The sequence below is a fragment of the Pecten maximus genome, chromosome 7, assembly GCF_902652985.1.
Source record: "Pecten maximus chromosome 7, xPecMax1.1, whole genome shotgun sequence".
Lineage (NCBI taxonomy): Eukaryota > Metazoa > Mollusca > Bivalvia > Pectinida > Pectinidae > Pecten > Pecten maximus.
The window spans coordinates 33,583,055-33,602,824 of NC_047021.1; the positions used below are offsets into that span (position 1 = coordinate 33,583,055).

At 34.7% G+C, this 19,770-nt stretch overlaps 1 protein-coding gene across 1 annotated transcript; it reads left to right on the plus strand.

The window, feature by feature from the left end:
- The first annotated feature begins 1,246 nt into the window (after positions 1-1,246).
- On the plus strand, positions 1,247-19,639 carry LOC117330654 (outer dense fiber protein 3-like). Its single transcript, XM_033889088.1, has 13 exons — positions 1,247-1,433; positions 6,528-6,590; positions 9,468-9,572; positions 10,894-11,156; positions 11,893-12,000; positions 12,385-12,474; positions 12,930-13,037; positions 13,542-13,640; positions 15,717-15,842; positions 16,408-16,512; positions 17,457-17,564; positions 17,817-17,909; positions 18,238-19,639. The coding sequence occupies exons 8-13, from the start codon at positions 13,586-13,588 to the stop codon at positions 18,381-18,383; spliced, it is 633 nt and encodes a 210-aa protein (XP_033744979.1). The 5' UTR covers positions 1,247-1,433; positions 6,528-6,590; positions 9,468-9,572; positions 10,894-11,156; positions 11,893-12,000; positions 12,385-12,474; positions 12,930-13,037; positions 13,542-13,585; the 3' UTR covers positions 18,384-19,639.
- Positions 19,640-19,770: the final 131 nt, after the last annotated feature.

Below are 19,770 nucleotides of genomic sequence, written 5' to 3' on the forward strand. Positions count from 1 at the left end.
CAATAAATAGAGTATGGAATTGTCTCCGTTATGATTAGATTAGCATACCAGACTGATTGAACTAACATAATATAGTTAGATTTGATACGCTAACTTTGAAGAGAACCTCTGGAAATCACGATATACATGTACGCCAATGTGTCGCCATCATCGTGTATTACAGACGAGTTAATATCGCCTACTGTGAAAAAATCGGTACATTACCCTGGCAACTGTATTACGTTGTTTTATGATTTAATTTTATAACAATGTCTATGAATAAGTATTTGAATTAAAAACATCCTTTCATCATCATCATCATCATCATCATCATCATCATCATCATCATAAAAAATCATCATCATCATCATCATCATCATCATCATCGTCATCAGTGATACATTCCTACATCATCATCATCATCATCATCATCAGTGATACATTCCTACATCAAGCACAGTGAATCCTATCTCATCGAATTCCTTGTGGAATTCATATTCCAACTGTAACTACTGCAACACCATTACATGGATTAGATAGGATTTCAGGATCCGATGTGGGTCGGGATCAAGGGTAAACCGGTAATTTAATAAGCCAGATTAGATACGTTGTAGTATGCTGAAATACTGACACCTCTTCAAATTCTCATAAACTCAGTGTTCCATCCGTTCAATATATATATCGCTAGTATAAAGCTGAATCGACAGTATAGTAAATAAGCAAGGTTACCGCTAGGGGGCGAAAATGTGGTCGGGAGTGGATGAAATAAAGACATCGGATGCTGCAACGGATAAAATGATTGATATTATTTAATTAAGTCACGGAAATCCTTAAAAGTACACGGGACAGCATTTTTGGCGGAACATGCAGCCCTATAGATCTACCTTGAACAGAGATGTCAGTTAATGCCGCCTACGACCCTGTAACACTCGCAACTCATCAATTAACCAATATGTATTGAGTTCTGACTGTAGATAAACGTCGGTATCTCTCGCTTGTTCCGCTTCTGTAGAAGCGAGTCGACAGGCAATTTTGATCTCCGTTTTGTAATTAGATACGTTTAACGGAAAATCGATAGAAGTAGTCAACCATTGCGGCTTCATGCAATGAATTAAATATGCAAATCTATCTAGTGATAAATGATCGTGCCTAATGTTTCCAATCAATTTGATTCTTTTCATGTTCATCGTTTATAAATAATTGCGGCGCAAACTCGCTCAAGCAAGCCGGAAGTGGGTGCTATTAATGACGTCACAGAAAGCGCGCTTAGTTACCATCCGGGTTCACCAGCTAGAAACGTACATGTTGGAAAGATGTTGTGTTTAGATCTCCCGCGATTTTGATGTAAACAATGGTGAAAACACAAAACGCTAGGGTTGCTGTTCCGATTATTGAAGACCGACAATGGAATGTGCATACTCGATCTGAAAATGAAGAGAAAACGAAAAAAATACGTAAGTTACAACTAATATCTTTAATGTTGCATTGCCTAAAACAAATTGTATCTAATCTTGTAATCCCAATTTTGATATTTTTTACGGATCATTCGACTTTGTCTTTTTTAGCTCCTTTCATTATCCAATGCCAAGTTACTCTTTAAAACACAGCCAGTTAAATTTAATGAATGATTGATCAACGCAAACATAAATCCGTAATCATTTGTAATCGAAAATCTAAAGTCATAAATGAAACTTCATTCTTGCACCAGAGACATCAGTCCACTGTCTGCGCACACGATCATGATTTAAAACAGGAGTAAATGGATAACTCCAAATGGATATTACGGGGATTTTTGATCTTACTTGTATATAAGAGTACTGATGACACGGTTCTCTCAGTTGAGAGAACACTGGATTATTGTGATGTGATCATCCGGACCCGGAGCCGCTCTATATGTTTCTTAATTAAGTTAATGGTTATAAATATTTATACCAAACAAATGAGAATCTCTACCCAATCAAGTGTGTCTGAACGTACATACAATTATATCTAGACTGTTGAATAGTCGATGTAGTTATTTGAATGATTACAATAGCGAATTATATATAGTATCTACATGTATTATATAGATGGCATACTGTATATCTACAGATATTATTATAAAGGATATAGATCTATTGTAATTCTGAAGAAAAAAAAAGAGAAAAAAACAAATCATACAGTAGAATCGTATACATTGAGGCGTCACGATGTACAAACAAAAAATACAGAAATAAAATCCGAATGCCGAAAAATATAAACTACATGGTTCTTCACAACGTATAATCTAACTCCCTTTACGTTTTATGCACAACAATACACTTATCATTTAGTTTGTTCAAATTAATAAGAAGGAAAAAAAGGGAAAAAAGGCAGATCAACGAAACCACTGAAGAATTATTTTTTAAGATAAGAGTATCAAATTTATACATATGTTTTACTCACATGATTTTATTATTAAAATCACAAGTGTATTAGGTAAACTGTTGAAATATGTTTAAGTGTTTGTATATTCGTCAGACTCACTCAAGAAAATGTAGTAAATTGTGGTTTGATAAGATGTTAAGAGCTTTATGAAGACGTAACACCGGTCACGATATATAACACAGACCTATAAACCCCGAAGGATTTTAAATGACAATTTTATTGAGACCTGTAATGATCCCATAAGTACACGTAACAAGCGTTTTTGACTTTGTCGGTCGTATTGATTTATATATAAACACCGAATCTGTAAGCGCCGTTTTAAACTACATGCACATATATATTATCGTTTAGCTAAATTGCTTGCCTTTTTTCTGACAATATTTACGCCCACCACCCGAAACGTATCTGTCAATTTTCAAATAAGACTCAAATCCGAAAATGTGTCCAATTTGTGAAGAAGTTCTCGACAAAAACGGCGCTCTGCAAACAGTTATCGAAATTCTAATGAGAACAATGTCGCTCTTTTGACACAGTGAGGATTTGTTATCTAAAAATCGAGTTATGTTGACACAATCATGAATGTTGACCCGCGATTGACATAACATTGGTGCTATGTTAACACAATTGACATCATCGATGCGCCGTCGATACAACATTGTAGGCATGTTGACGCGTGATTGACACAATATCGGCAGGTCTTCTATACAGGACTGTTGATAACACAATGTTGACACAATGTTGACGCGCAACATTGACATAGCAATGGGGCTGTGTTGACGCAATTGACATCATCGATGCGCCGTCGATACAACATTGTTATGTTGACACAATGATGACGCGCGATTGACACAACATCGGCAGGTCGTCTATACAGGACTGCTGACAACAGCGTTTACCTCAGTTTTGACACACCGTTTACCTCAGTTTTGACACACCGTTTACCTCAGTTTTGACACACCGTTTATGTTCTATTGACGAAGGATTTTCTTCCTGTTACAACGTTGACGTCGTTCTGACACTGTATTTTGTGTAAATATCACTCATTCTCAGATAGTCATAACGAGGAATTCTCAGACACTGACACATATGGTAGGTTCTCGTTATAATGAAAATTCAGACGTTTGTATTGGTTTCTTTATCCAGCCAACACACTTTTTATGTTGAAACAGAAAGGGTAATTATACGCGATGGTTTGATTCCTTGTCTGCTTGTTTGATTCTGAAATTATCCGCCAAAGAACGACCATGAACGTTCAGCGTCTTTTTGGGGAGGAGTTTCAATATAGTAGCTGGTGGCTACCTCAGTAAACACCATACAAGGGACCGTCGCATGCTATCAAGTCTATTTGATTGAGATGAAGCTTATTGTCCTAGGACACATCCACGATAACACAGGGTGGGGTATCAGATCCCTGAGAAACACATATTATTTCACCCCTCGGCTTCTACTGAAGTCCATTAACCGAATACTCTTCCGACTGAGCTATCCCGATCCCGATCCCGAAAAACTCGAAAATATTGTTTCTTTAGTTGGAAAATGATTTTATCTTTCAAACTTAACTCAGTATTTTTTCATTGTAAGTTATACACAGTTAACTTGACATTTACAATAACTCAGATTGATCACAGTTCAATAACCCCTCGCGACGAAGTCGGGGAGGGGTATAGCGTTTCGCTCGTACGTCCGTATGTACGTGTGCTTGTATGTTTACTTTTTGTCAGCGTTCTAGCGACTTTCTCTTTACTAGAATTTCATCCAAACTTCATGTATTGATCATGTATGAATATACCTCGAACAACTTCGTGGTCCAGGCTGCCAAGGTCACCTGCTATTTATAGCACATCTAGGGACTTCGTTTTTTAACTGGATTTCAATCAAAATTCATACATTAGTCAAGTATTGGAAACATCGAACGAGTTATTGTTTCAGACTGACAAAGTCAAGGACAAGGTCGCGCTGCTATCTATAGACAATACCTGTTAGCACTCTAGTGACTTCGTTTTGGTATGAGTATACCTCGAATAAGGTCGTGTTTCAGGCTGTCAAGGTCAAGGACATGGTCGCTGTAACTATTTATAGAATGTCTTTGTCAGTGCTCTAGAGATTTCTTTTTAGGTAGCAGTGTACAGTAAAAATGCCAAATTCTGAAAAATATGGCACATGCTTTAGATATGTAAACATTGCCAGTTAACCTTACATATAACCTCTAATAAAGTATATATATTTGAAATCTGTACAACATTTGCAATTTTAATAGAGCTCTGAAGGATAAGTAAACTGATATTTTCTGTGATTTTTAGAGCTGTGAATACCATGGTAACAGCTTAAAAAATTCTCAAAAATTGCAAAATATTATGATATTTGACCCAAAATGGCACAATTCTCTACACAATTTTTTTTCTGAAACCTATTTAAAATTAAATATCTCTATCCCAAAGACAGAATTAATCTTGTTTGGACATATGTTGTAAATTAAGTTTTTCCGCTATCTTACCTTTTCTGTGGGCTTCCATTTTGCGCTGTAGGCCAAACTAAATTTCCTGTGTAAACACACGTTCGGAAAATCCGGATATTTAAAATCCGGAACCAATTTATTGATTTTTGTTTTAATAAATGTGAAGCCTGTATGTACTACTTCATACTGGATATACCAATTATAGTGTACATTTATTTTTTCATTTTTTATACATATCATAATACAGGAGTTATTTGCTTAACAAAAAAATTGCCCATGGCCAGGCTGTCTTACTGTGGTGTGCTACCTTAATCGGATTTTGATCATATTTTATTTACTAGTAAAGTTTACAAGTACTCGAAAGAGTTGTCATCAGTGCCTATTGATTGCAGGATAATTCAGCCAGGGCACGCGAGGGGATTTGTATCGCTTGCGACATCTTCGCTAGCCAAAACAAGGCTTCTGATTACGTTACACGTTCGTGGAGTGTAACGTAATGAGAAGCGTTGGCTAGCGAAGCATTAGAAGCCCCATGTACCTGTTGTTTGATTTCATAACAGAAATAAAATCAACCTATATTTTACATTTTAGGTTAACGATCAATTGTTACCGACTAGGTCAAGTTTAATAGGCTAATTGACTTTAAAACCCATGCACATGTCTGGCCAGACTTGTCAATACCAACTTGCATTAATACGCCATTAAGTAGCGGTAAAACTATGGTGCGGATAATGACAGAGAAAGCACGGCCATTAACAAAGTCATTTAAATGTCGATAAACAGCGAAGTGATTTATGGACTTTGTTTCAAGTGGGCGGACGGCAGGTGAGAATTTATATCACAGGGACCCGGGGATTCGTTATAGTCTGGGCGTATCAATGGATAAACATCAAAGTACGGCGTGAAATGTTAGGCTAACCCCATAAACACATAAAATACCCTACGTACACTATGATAGGTCCAAATACACACACTCTAATAAAAAAATCTTAGATCCACGTGGATTTTAACAGCGTCGGAATCGCCTGAAATTGACATACAATATACTTAAAAAAATCTCAGATCCACGTGGATTTTGACAGCGTCGGAATCGCCTGAAATTGACATACAATATACTTCAAAAAATCTCAGATCCACGTGGATTTTGACAGCGTCGGAATCGCCTGAAATTGACATAAAATATACTTAAATATAATTAATACCTTCAGAATGAATAGCGGATTGCAGGCTTCTATTTCATAGGGACTGCCTTTCTGTTCTTTTAAGTATTTCATTATAGCAATTCCTGACATTATTCGAACACAATTTAATCACTATACCTTTTCTGAAACATCATGAACACAAGTGATATAAACTATACATGTATATAATTTTGCTGATGCAAACGATAAGATATATTTTTTCATTTCCCTAGCTGTATTTCCAAACTGTTGATCCTTTCACCTTCCTAATTTCCAAATTCGTTTTATTGTATTTAATGTACATATAATGTCTATTGTTGTTGTCACAATGTTGTGAAGGAGAGGGCGATGTTCTTAGCTTATTCTAAGAAGCAATAAAATACGTTTTAGCTAAAATAATCAAATCAAAAACCAAGACGATATAGACAAACAGGAATTCTTTCTTCAATACAGCCCGGTTTTAGTATGTTATTGTTTGCTATTCATTCTGTTGGTTTTTATTTCAGCGGCCCGCAATGCTATGGGTGAATACATTGTCCCGTCAGGAGGAAAAGCGCTGACATCGCTAGGTAAGTTGTAATTAAAGATGAAGTGTACTTTCCCGCGTTGTTCGTCATTTTCCCGTCTGGTATGATTTTTTCAGTGAACGATTGTTCTCAACAAAACGTCTCGACTCTGATAACATGCATGTCTGTGATTTTTTTTTCTCTTTGAAAAAGCCAGAGTTTACATGTACTTCAATCGTGGATATATCCGTAAACAATTTTTCAACTGTAGAGTGGCGGCATTGGTTTAGAACAATCCTATTGTTGTTGTTTTGTTAATTGCACACAACGGCTTATTGTTACAACTATTGGACAGTACATATGAATATAGTAGATTTTAGCTCGCCTGCCCAAAGACAAGTGGGCGTTGCCGTAGTGCGGCGTCTGCTGTCTGTTCGTCCGTCCGACGTCAACTTTTTTTAAACAACTTCTCCTCGATAATCAAGAGCCCCAGAAACCTGATATTGGTTCTGCAGCTTATTGCGATGAAGGGTTACCAAATTTGTTCAAATGAATGATATTGACATACTTTCAAGGTCACAAAGGTCAAATGTGTTAAAATCTTTAAACAACTTCTTCTCAGTACCTACTACCTACCAGTACAGGGACTTGGCATGCATTTCCAACCCATGGTTCATACATATGGACCTGAGTTGGTGATTCGTGCTATGTCCCTGTGACCAAGATCCCAGAGACCTGATACTGGGCCCGTGGCATGCTTGGATGAAGCTTCCAAGATGATTTCAAATGAATGACCTTGACCTATTTCTTCTCAATGATAAATATGTCCAGAGACCTAATATTGGGTCTATGACAAATCTGGATAAAGGGCTATCAAATTGGTCAAAGGAATGACCTTGATCTACTTTCAAGGTCACAGAGGTCAAATTTGCTTAAGTCTTTAAACAACTTCATCAAAATAGCTAAGAAGCCCAGATACTTGAAATTTGGCCTACATCATCCTTTGATGAAGGAGTACAAATTTTGTTAAAATAAAAGACTTTGACCTAGTTTCAAGGTCACAGGGGTCAATTAAGTAAAAGATATAATGTCCTGATTTAGGGCTGATGCATAGGTGGATGAATACACATAATTCACTTTCATATTCGAATGAAGAGGTAATCTCCTTAGCATCCAGATAAATCTTTAAGTTGCATTAGACGACGGTGAGCTAAACAGGCCTACTGGGTCTCTTGTTTCATTTATAAGGTGACAAGTTTCAAATTCTTTAAGATATTTAGCTGACTTCCTCTGGATAACTAGAATTATTTTGTGAAATTTCGATTGCAGAACGATGAAAAATAGACCCATTTGGCCTCTTATTTATAATTTTACATTGCAAAAATCAGCTCATTGCACATTATCTTTCATAATTTGACACTGAAAAAAAAATCCATTGGACCTCTTCATAATTCATATTGAAAAATAGACCCATGTGGCCTCTTGTTTCATACTCTAACTGACATTTCAAAATACCATTTTTGCTTATTGTAGTATACTAGTATGTGGATATCAATAAAAAAAAAACCTGTACATATCCTGTTAATATAATTCTAGTTAACTCTGTCTTTTATATTAATCAGAATAACAAAAATGTATAGACTGACAATAACATTAAGAAAAATAAGAAAAGAAATGATGAAATTTTTTTTTTATAACAATAATAAATCATTTTCTGGATTCTTATCATATTATTTTACCAAAATTACCATATAATCATGATACAAATATAGGAGAAACATTTACCTGACAATTAAATGTCGCTTGTATCATTACTAATTAAGATGAATACATGTTTCCCCTTGAGCGGTTTTCCAAATGTCTGGTAACAGTATACTAGTATACCCAATGGTGTTCGATCAGATAAGATTTCAGTTTATTGTTAATTAATCTTTACCTCACCTGTGTATTGATTACCTCACCTGTATATTAATTATTCCAGATAACAATACACCTGTCCGATAATTTTTTCCTCTTACCTGACTTGATACCCATATTGACCTTGTGGTGTTCAGTTTCATGTCGATATTGACTTGTTATTACATTTAAGCCTATATAACTCTGCAACACCAATGTTTATGTGTTAAACTTTGAAAATCTGCCCAATATTTATGGCATGTATATTTTGAAGATATTAAATTACACATTTATGTGGTTTTGTATATGATTAAATGTTGAATATAAGGTAAAGATTTTAATATACTGTCCAGGTGTGTGATAATTACGTTATTATTTCACTGTTTGAAACTTATACAGTATATAGTAAGGTGAGTATTTTTGATTTAAATGTACAATGTGTTATAATTGATACTTTTATCATTTTGGGATGTACATCTTTACCTTTTGTGAATAATGTCTGTTATACATGTAATCTTTTTATCACACCTGAAGAGATCGTATATAAAACAGATTTGATGATCTGTACTAATTAATTAATATATATACCTTGTTATTGCTTTGAGGGGCAGAGGGGGAGGGAGGAAGTCACTTTACATGAAAAGTATTCATTTTAGTTTCATATTTTTGACTGCTGTTGTTCTTTTTAAAAAAAACAACTGATTTCCACTCAATTTCAGGAAAGTAATTTTTAGGCAAGAAAATCAATACATGTAGCTTCAGTGAGGATGAGGATTTCAGGATTTATTTGTTTGGAATAATAATTCGTTTTTGAGTATTTTAATGAATAGATTATGGCGGAATATCAAATACCATGCAATTCATGAGGAATTTGTTAAAATCCTTAATGAATTATGTAAAATACAGATATATTGCATCGACATTTGACCTTCACTACAACCATGTATTTTTGTATGACCGGGTACAAATGTTGTTCTTTTTGACCTCATCTACAATCATTCAACCTTTGCTGAATATTATTAAATATTCATTTGACCTTTACAGGCAACCCTGCTCCTGGACCAGCCAACTACTGTCCCCACATAGGATTAACGCGGCAGTCGGCCCCACAGTATTCCATCGTAGGCAAGCACCGCTCAAATAATGTAGGTAAGTTATTATTCTTTTTTCATGTCTTCTTTCCTTTACACTTAATATGCAGGTAAGTCTTTCTTCTTTCCTTCACACATCACCTACAATTTAGGTAAGCCTATCTTCTTTGCTTCATTCCTTCTTTCCTTCACACATCACCTACAATTTAGGTAAGCCTTCTTTTCTTCATTCCTTCTTTGCTTCACACATCACCTACAATTTAGGTAAGCCTTTCTTTTTTTGCTTCATTCCTTCTTTCCTTCACACATCACCTACAATTTAGGTAAGCCTTTCTTCTTTTCTTCATTCCTTCTTTTCTTCACACATCACCTACAATTTAGGTAAGTCTCTCTTCTTTTCTTCACTCCAGCATGATTCCTGCCGTTTGTTTAAGAGATGCTAGCCGCTACTCCATCTCATCATTTAAATCTAAGTTATTTCCCCTTTAAAACATAGGTGTACACCTCCCGGAGCTTTGAGGATTACCCAATCTGCCGGTATTATGGTGCATGTACAGTTTACCATTTCCCTTTATTCCATCGGTCATAGGTCATTCCCTTCCTCCCTGATTCAACGTGAACCAAAAGTGTTCTTCATGGTAGTTACTGTATAATAACTATTAATCAATACTCGTGCTAAATATATATATAAAAATGTAGCATAAAAGAAAAAGAAATCTGTCCTTGCGAAGGTCAATGTATAAAAACTAACAAAAAACAAGACTTTGCCGCAAGGCCTTTCTGCCCTCTCAGGCTTCTTTTTTGTTAATTTTTATAAAAATGTATATGTATATAAGTACTAATAAAACTAAAAGAATATGGATTTGGTGTAGTGGTGTAAGCTGCAGGTATTTCTGACTAGATGATTAGGTGCTATAGATTATGAGTTTAAGGTACATGAGTCATAAAATTGTGTTCCTAATTTGTCATGTGTTCCAGTGTGTTATTTTATATAATAGTATACTCTTACATATATTATCAACACTTTTTAATCAATAAACAATATTCATCAACCTATTGCTTTCTAAATTTTGAGTTCTTTAATTTAACAGCTTCAATTGTTTGTGATGTTTCAGATCAAATATCAGGTACCGGTATTTCTACTGAACAATGATTTTATATTTCATAAATGTATTTTACTCAAATTTGGTTATATGTGTCACATGGAGTACAGGCAGGCCATGATGTTTTCCCTTTAGCCTTGGTGTCTCCTTGATTCTCATTACCTTTTCTATTGTGTTTACACTCTCTTGTGTTTACACCTTGTGTGATATTCGTTACTTAAAATGTTTTGTTACTGCCTGTTGATACTTTTGATTTACTTGTGTGTGATTTTTTAGCAGGAAAAGGTCTCCCCGGTCCTTCTGATTATACAACTACAGGAGATCTGATTTGGAAGAAGAAAAACTCCACACTGAAGAGTCGTGGCCGGAGTTTCTTTGACGAAGCAGCTGCAAAAAGCTGTACAGTAATAGGACCGGCCAAGTATAATGTCGAACACAAACTTGGTAAAGACGGCCCAAATACAGCATTGCTCACAAACAGCCTCCTGTGATATATACAGGGCCTCCAAATAGTAAAGTTCAACCTGCCGATACGCACGGTAAGTCTACACAACAGGCCCTAAATCTGTACAGTAAAATACAAATACCTAATAAAAGTCCTTTGCCGATTCACACATGTGTATTAAGTCTAGGTTCCAGGCCCCGAGTGTGACCTGTACCAACACACACGGTAAATCTACTGTCCTGAGGCCCTGAATCTGTATAGTAAAAGCACATTAGGGGCCGCTGAACAACCAAGTATATCTTGCTGATCACATGAACTCTACAGTCCTGAGGCCCTGAATCTGTATAATAAAGCACATTAGGGGCCGCTGAACAACCAAGTATATCTTGCTGATCACATGAACTCTACAGTCCTGAGGCCCTGAATCTGTATAATAAAGCACATTAGGGGCCGCTGAACAACCAAGTATATCTTGCAGACCGCATGAACTCTACAGTCCTGAGGCCCTGAATCTGTATAATAAAGGTTCAACTATAGTTAAGGTGTATTAGGATCTGACGAACAGTAAAACACATAAAGGGCCTCCCAACAATGAATTACTTTACCTACATGCTGAGAGGTGATAAACTAGATATATGTGTCTATATGTGTCATTATGTAGTAATTAAGACATGCTCAACACATATCATGGATTCGTCTTTTTTGTCTTGAATTAAGATTTTTAGTGCATCAGCAAAAAATTGTCATTTTGATAAGTGGCTCAACGTGGATGAAATTTTTGAACTTAAAATAACTTACAGTTAATTTTTGAATGTTTTTTTTTTCTTTAGGGTTCCAAACTCCTGGTCCGAACTATCGTCCCAATTCTGGCTATTGGAAACGTGGCCACGAAAAGTCATTTGGGTCAGCCAGAAACATCAGCTACTCCGAAAACCCAGGTAATATCAGATATCTTGAAGCTAAACAATAATGTTTGCAGTATTAAGATACTAACCTTTATATTCAATGCATTTCATTAACAAACACATCAATGGTCGCACTTGTGTTCTTTTATTGTTTTTGAGTCCGCAAACATTGTTCTAATTGGTTTAAATAGGCAATATTGAACTCCATATTATAAAATTATGAACAAATTTTAAGAATTTTGAGAATAACATATCTTTGGCTGACATGTTTTGTTCTCTCTTTTTTTTTTTTAAATATGTGGAATCAATTGTAAAGAATTAAAAGATAGACATGGTAAATTACTGTAATGTAGCATATACCCTTAACAAAGAACTTCATTGAGTACAAAAATATACTGATAAGTTGTGATATTTTAGGCCCAGGGGACTACTGCATCAAGGATCCTCCTTCTGGCACCTCTTACTCCTTCGGAACAAAACTACCACCATCTCCGTCTGTCAAGAGAGGTAAATACATTTCAATGATATATGTTATTTAAATATAATAAATGTACTGTACATATCAGTTTACATTTCCCCTATAGTGTGTCATATCACACTTATAAATGAGAAATATACCATTATCCTGGATATTGCAATGATCAATTACTTAAAATTGTGTTTCCTTGTGTGAAAAGACTTTTTTAAGACTCGTATTGCCATGTTTGTGTAACTGTACCGACGATAAATAAAGATTCCTTTACTTCACTTCACTTGGTCCTATAAAAAAGTGAAAGCAGCTTCTAAGGGACTCTCTTAAAAATTTTAATATTGGTTTTGTCATCCCATTCAAAGAAATTCATGTTTGTGTACCAACTTGTTACATGTATTAAATTGTGTTAATTTGTCATAGAGTTTCATGTTTTTTTGTCTTTTGTTTTTTTTACTGAAATATTATTTATTGGTTTTCTGTTGTCCATCAGCAACATTTACTGAGAGTCCAGGCCCTGGAGCTTACAATCTGGGGACAACCATCGGTAAAGCAACATCTGTGACTATATCTGGAAAGGCAAAGGAGTTTGACCTTGGAGGTATGTATAGGACTTCTGTAGTTCTGCTTCTGAAATCAACAGAAAGCAGTTACCCTATAATTTATACGCCACAAATTAAGTAATTTTTTAGCAGCAACTTTATGGGTTATTTATGAGATCAGTTTTTTTTCAGGACCGTAATGCTATAGCACTTTAAAGGTGTAGACTAATGTGCAGCCCGCTGCTGGGATTTTTTTGACGATGCAGATCTTGTACACTTTAAATAACAATAAATGATGGTGTCACACCTGTATTCCATCTTCATGTAGTCTCTTATTACAGGTAGTCTCTAAATATAGATACAGGTGTTGTTAACATGAAAATATAACTGTATTAGGTTGTCTTAAAAATTAGCATATGGCATCTTGGAACTCTTGTATTTTAAAAATTGCACATATCTCACCTTATCGAAATGGTCTCTATAAACAGTTTTTCCTTGCGGACCGACCTGTAACCTGATAACTATACCATCGCCTAGCTAACTAACCTGTTGTTGTGCTGTAGCATTTCAGGGCCCATCACCTGCCACCTACTACCTGAGAAACTCTATGAGATTTAGTAAGAAGCCCATTACTTTAGCTTGTCGCTGGTTTGATCCTGATGGTAAGTGTAGGATATTGTGATATCATTCTTGTCTCAGTAATTAAGAACAAAGTATAATTTTCAATTTTGTTTCAGATTAAGTTTGAAACTTTACAAGAATGTCGATAGATTACACATCAACCCAGCGATCGTTTGACCCTAAATCTGCCTATTGTGGAGGTATTAAACCTAGACTATTTGAAAGTACTCCTGGACCAAATGCCTACAATATCCACACAACAGTGGGAACATCTATCGCAGTCAGTCTTACCGGAGATCGGAAGAAAACCTATACACCAATCAAAAAAGGGTCAACGTTTCTGGTACCAAGGGTTCTGGATGTTACACCTGGCCCGAACACTTATAATCTTCAGGACAATAAAGGACTGGGCAAAACTGGGCTCGCTGTCAGCTTAAAGGGTTTCCGTGTTGATCCCTTCAAACCAAATGTTGATCCACTTGACGTGAATCCACATTACCATGGATTTTGGGAGGCTAAAAATGCATTCAAATATGCACCCGTGCCACAAAAACCCCCCAAAGAAGGAATTACGTTAAAAGGTGATCGAAGGCACACTTTCAACGAAGCCAAGGGAACCAATGCTGTTTTCTTACTACCACAGTTGGTAGATACAAACCCTGGACCAGGTGCATATAACATTGCTCCGCTTTGGGGAAGACGTGCCATAGAAACGGCATTACTTGGAAAATCGAAGGTTTATAAGACAAATCAAAGACCGTTTATATCTAGTGAAATGTACGTTAAAGTAAATCGTTTAGATGACCAGGACTCCAGGAGACCTGATGCTGCGAAAATGCGTCCCCGTCGTCAAAGTTACATTCCTTCACAAATAGAGGAAGCGTATGCCAAGAGTTTAGAAAAATTAAAACAATCCAATCAGCCTGGAGTAGCACTCAAGGGCAGACGACTCCATTCATTATTTGGAGGTAAAACGTGTGGGGTTGATGAAGGCTTGCTGATTGCTCTTGCGTATGCTTATTAAGTACTGATTGTGATTTGTTGAACTGGATTTTTAGTGCATCTGAGTTTAAATGGCAATAGTAAATGACCTAAGAGCCTTTTGGAAGCTACAAAATTTTCGTATTCCAATTTTTAGTTGCAGTCTTAAATTATATTGATCATCCTTCTAACATTTCTATGTTGATCAAGTTTTTCCTTATGATTACAATATTCTATTTATGAAGCAATATATAACTATGGCTGCATAAATACATCCATTTCCTACTACAATCTAAAACCCCAAGTTTATGGAGCTGGTTATCTCCCCTGAGACATTTTGAAGTTTTCATCTGGTTGAAATTGTTTTTATTAATAAAGGCTTGCATGCAATTAATTTTGTTTTTTTTACTTTGATGATGTTTAGTGGACCTACACATTATGTTGTTAAGCATTGATATCAATTTTTTTTGGTTTCATCGGGTATGAAACAAATTTTGTTTGCAAACTGTAAGAATCCGCTATAGTTTGCAAACAAAATTTGTTTCATACCCCGATGAAACTAAAAAATAATTAACATCAACGCTTATAATTAATTTTTGAAAATGATTTTCTAATTCAAAACATGTTTTATGTACACTTTTACTGGTTTTAAATGGGATTCTTTTTCTCAAATCAATACGCAACGTCAATTGTCGTATTGTGACGTCACATTCTTCGTGCCATTCACGGAATTTCTTTCATAGAAGAATGAAAAGAATTTTTCGACCAATCACTTTTGAATATTTTCCATAAAAACAAAGAAAAATTTATTATTACATACTGATATTGTGTCTAATACTTTGCATGTGCTAATTTGAAACTTGATTTTCTTAAATCTCAATTGAATTAATAATTTTTTTTCAAAAGGATCACATTGAAAACTTTCGCAGCCCGAGCTAAAATTGTTAAGTCCTTTGAAAATTATTATACCTTCCTAATTATATTTGTAATGTGCAAAGTAAAAATGCTCAGAGACATGTTTGTTCATGTATATAAATTAACGGATTTTTCTATAAATGTTGTAAGTATATACACTGTACATGTAATTACGAATTTTAAATGAAATTTATAATAATTCTATGATTTTTTTGTTATAGAGCCAACGACACCTGGCCCAGCAGATTACTCCCTGTCAAAGAAAAATCTGAAAACTAACCCAACATATACCAATAGACAGCGTAACAAGCCTTCATTCCCTGACTCTCTCAACTACACTTCTAAAGGTATTCTCATTGTTTCTTACAAGTCCTCGATCCAGATTTTAATTTAACAACCATCAAACCAACAAAAGTATAGAATCAAGATATCAATAAAAAAGCAAACCAACAAAATTATAGAATCCAGATTTCAATAAAAAAACAAACCAACAAAAGTATAGAATCCACATTTCAATAAGAAGAAAAGAAAAAAAAATATAGAACCTAGGTTTCAATCGAATGTCTACTAATTTCTCTACAAATACATATATTATTTTGATTTCTATCTGAAATAAACGACATCAGTGTTAATGCATGGGCACCAAAACCAATGCCAACTCAGATCCCTATATCTTAAATCATCATCACCAATAACCCTTTATAGTGTTGCTATAACGTCATCAGTATTAATGCATGGGCACCAAAATCAATGCCAACTCAGATCTCTATATCTTAATCATCATCACCAATAACCCTTTATAGTGTTCCTACCTCACCATGTACTCTAACACTAATTAGGAACCCAGTCTGCCAGCCCCCGTTTTAGGTCGTCAGGGTCATGTTTTATGAATTCTCTAATGGTTTATTGCAGAAGAAGGAGAACTTCCAGGGCCAGGAAGCTATAACTTGTCCAAAAACTTCGTGAAAAATGACTCTCCTGCATATTCTATGCGACAAAAGATCAAGAAGCATGGAAGTAAGTGATGGACTGCAAATGAAATTTTAAACACATGTTGATCGCTCTTAATTGACATTCAAGCTGTTAGTATACTAAATCATATTCTACCACAATACCCTGTGCTCAGACCCTCAGTTAATCATTACAGCCGTTGATTAACAATCTGTTTATACCACACGTGGTATAAACTCTGTACGCATTTTGATTGGCTAACACGGTGAACTTTGACCCAAGCTGCAATTGTTATTGACGTCATCAATAATCTAATGACGTCACATCACCGGGTCCCGGACGTCACCGGTACACTTTATTTGCATACGCGAAATTATACTTGGCCACGTTTCCCTTTGATTCAAGCCGATATTATTGTGGTAGAAACAGGTCACACGACTCGAATTACCGAAAAGGTATTTCATCAGGACATTTTCAGTATAGTGATTCGTCTTTAGTATGATAGCATACGTTTCTGCAAAATAAAAGAGTATGATGTGTACAGTTTGGTATCATACACATTTGTAAAATTTAGGTTTTGGTGAAACTGTTGAATTTTACCTGAAAAGTGACATTTGATCAAAGGATGTACTAACCTTAAATTATACAATTACATATTTATAACTAAGCACCTGTCCTGAATTATCCATTGTTTAAATTAAGAAAATTAATGCTTTTTGATGCATGCTTACCAAACTACTTCCGTTGATCCTTTATTTTGAAAAGATAATGATGAGCCCAATACAAGTTGTGCACACGGACATGTTCTCTAAAGTACACCTGAATCAGTTTGAATAATATTTAACATCATTTTTCAGTAAACATTATATCTGGAGGTGAATGTATCTTAAGTATTTATATTTTATTTCAACTATTGTATTATAACCAGGCCAAGATATAACAATTTTACGCTTAAATGCTTTGGAAATAAAGTGTCATGGTAATATTCATTACTCTAATTTATTAAACAGATGAAAACCCTGCCCCTAATTCCTACAAGGCAGAACAGAATGACACAGTCCCTGGAGGCAAAAAGGCACCTTCCTTCTCTATGGGCAAGCGCTTTGAAGTTCCAGACAGTAGGTTTATTCATTATGTATTATGTATGTGTTGTGATTAAATCATTCAGAGAACAAAAGATTTAAAGAAAAAGAAAAAAAATCCTTATGAGTAAAAATTAGAAAAAAAATATTTAAATTTATATTTAAAATATCATTATTAAGTATTATAATCTGTAAACTCTGTCCCTATTTTAGATTTCTTTATAAAAATAAAAGAAGAGTAGCGATGTCATGTATCTATAATATATTGAGAAATCTTCTGTGTTGAAGGTAAGGCTAGCCCAGGGCCTGCTGCTTATTCGCCAAGTCTTGCAGACTCGACACCAAAATACACCATGACTAGTCGTCCGAGGAGCAACAGACGTAAGTTATGAGACATTAAAAACACCATAATCATTCCTACCCCAGTAATTGAATATTTGTGACATGTCACCCAGCTGTATCGATCTATAACACTCTCTTTTGGGGAGGCAACCTGTGATGGACCGGTGGCCGTGAAATCAAAACACTAACTTTTGTTGCATTGTAATAAATTATACTTCACCTTTGAGCATTGATACCTTTTGAGACATGATTATTCTAGATGAGACATAAAAAACCATTATGGCAGTACAATTTATGGGCAATCATGATTTTTAAAATATAAAATTACTTGTTGTAAGTTTTTCACTTGACATTTTTTTCCATTCAGGGGGAGGTAACCCCGCTGCGAATGCTTACAAGGTGCCATCAGCCTTCGGACAGACCAGTGCTGCCACATTTAAAAGTCGAGCGAGTCCCTATGTGTATTCAGGATTTCGCACCACAAAAATTACAGAGGAAGTACCCTCGGTTTAAACAATACACAGGAATGCAGGGGAGACAACTTTATAAAAGCAATCATAAAGATATAAATTATATTGATCGAAATTGATATGTTGGTTACAGGAGTGCATATTTTACAGGAAAACGATTTTTTCACCCTTTTTTTAGAATTGCATTAAGACCGAGGGAATATTTCATGCATTAAAAAGTTTCTATTTTGACATGTTAAAATCATTTGTTTTTTTTGTTGATTAAAACCAATTATGCAGTCTACATTTTATTAAAAAAAGATTTTTTTACAAATCAGCACAATATATAAAACTTTGCTTTTAAAACTTGTATCAAGTATTAACATATTAAATATAAATGTACTGTCTTTGGGTGTTGAAATGAAATGTGCTGTCTTACAAACAACAAAAGTTGTGGATACTACAAGTTTAGCTAGTATTTTAACAGAATGATACTTGAATACAAGAAATGGGAAAGTGTAATTTAATATTGAGAGTGTTTGTGTTAATTACTGTGGGTATCTATGGTTAATGAAAAAAATGTTTTTAAAAACATTTCAGTCTTATATTGTATACATTCATATGACAAATTGTGATATTTACTTATATACATGTAATTTTGTCTTTAAAATACACATTGTGTGAAAACAAATTTTGTACAGAAGCATACTTAATTTGTAAATATTTATTCAGGGATCATGATGCAGCAAGTACTGTAAAAAGGTTATTTTTAAGTGGATATGATATTTTTGTCATTTTAAGGAAAAAATATCTACAAAATGTACGTTTAAAATGAAATTAATGTCATATAAATTTTGTCGATTTTAAAACATGCCAAAAAAATAATTCTTTTCACTTAAAGATTTTGGTAAAAACAGGAAAATTCAAACTATTGAAAATATATCCTTTACAGTCTCCTATTGAGCTTAATCAGGTCCTTGCCTTTTATCAAATGCTACCGTCCATTTTGTATAATGTGTAGATATGGAGATATTTCTATGCATGTCCTATACAGATGTTTAGAATGTGTTAGTGCATTAAGCATGTTGCTTTCTGCTGATCGAAAAATCCACGATAGTTACTATCATGGTTAGAAATGCTTAATTCGTAGTTTACCTGAATGTGATGTTGGATATTGATATTCGAAGAAATAGGGCATGCAAGGCAATAGGGATTAATCTTCTACATATACTGGCATTTAGTTTTGTATATTTGTGAGCATAAAATTTATGTATAAACAATATGGTTTATTTTTGCTTAATAAAATATTGCATAATGATACAATCTCTTGTTTTGTTCGTCATGATTAGTCAATTTTAAAACCTATATTTTACAAATGTCCTTCAGAGGTAGATAAGGTAGCATACACCCTTTGCTGAGATTTGTCAATTCATTACTGGTAATTAACTGAT

Coding starts and splice junctions, on each gene's coding strand:
- LOC117330654 (XM_033889088.1), top strand. CDS start 13,586: ATGAGATTTAGTAAGAAGCCCATTACTTTAGCTTGTCGCTGGTTTGAT. Junction 16,513..17,456: donor AAAGATCAAGAAGCATGGAA/GTAAGTGATGGA, acceptor TTTATTAAACAG/ATGAAAACCCTGCCCCTAAT. Junction 17,910..18,237: donor TCGTCCGAGGAGCAACAGAC/GTAAGTTATGAG, acceptor TTTTCCATTCAG/GGGGAGGTAACCCCGCTGCG.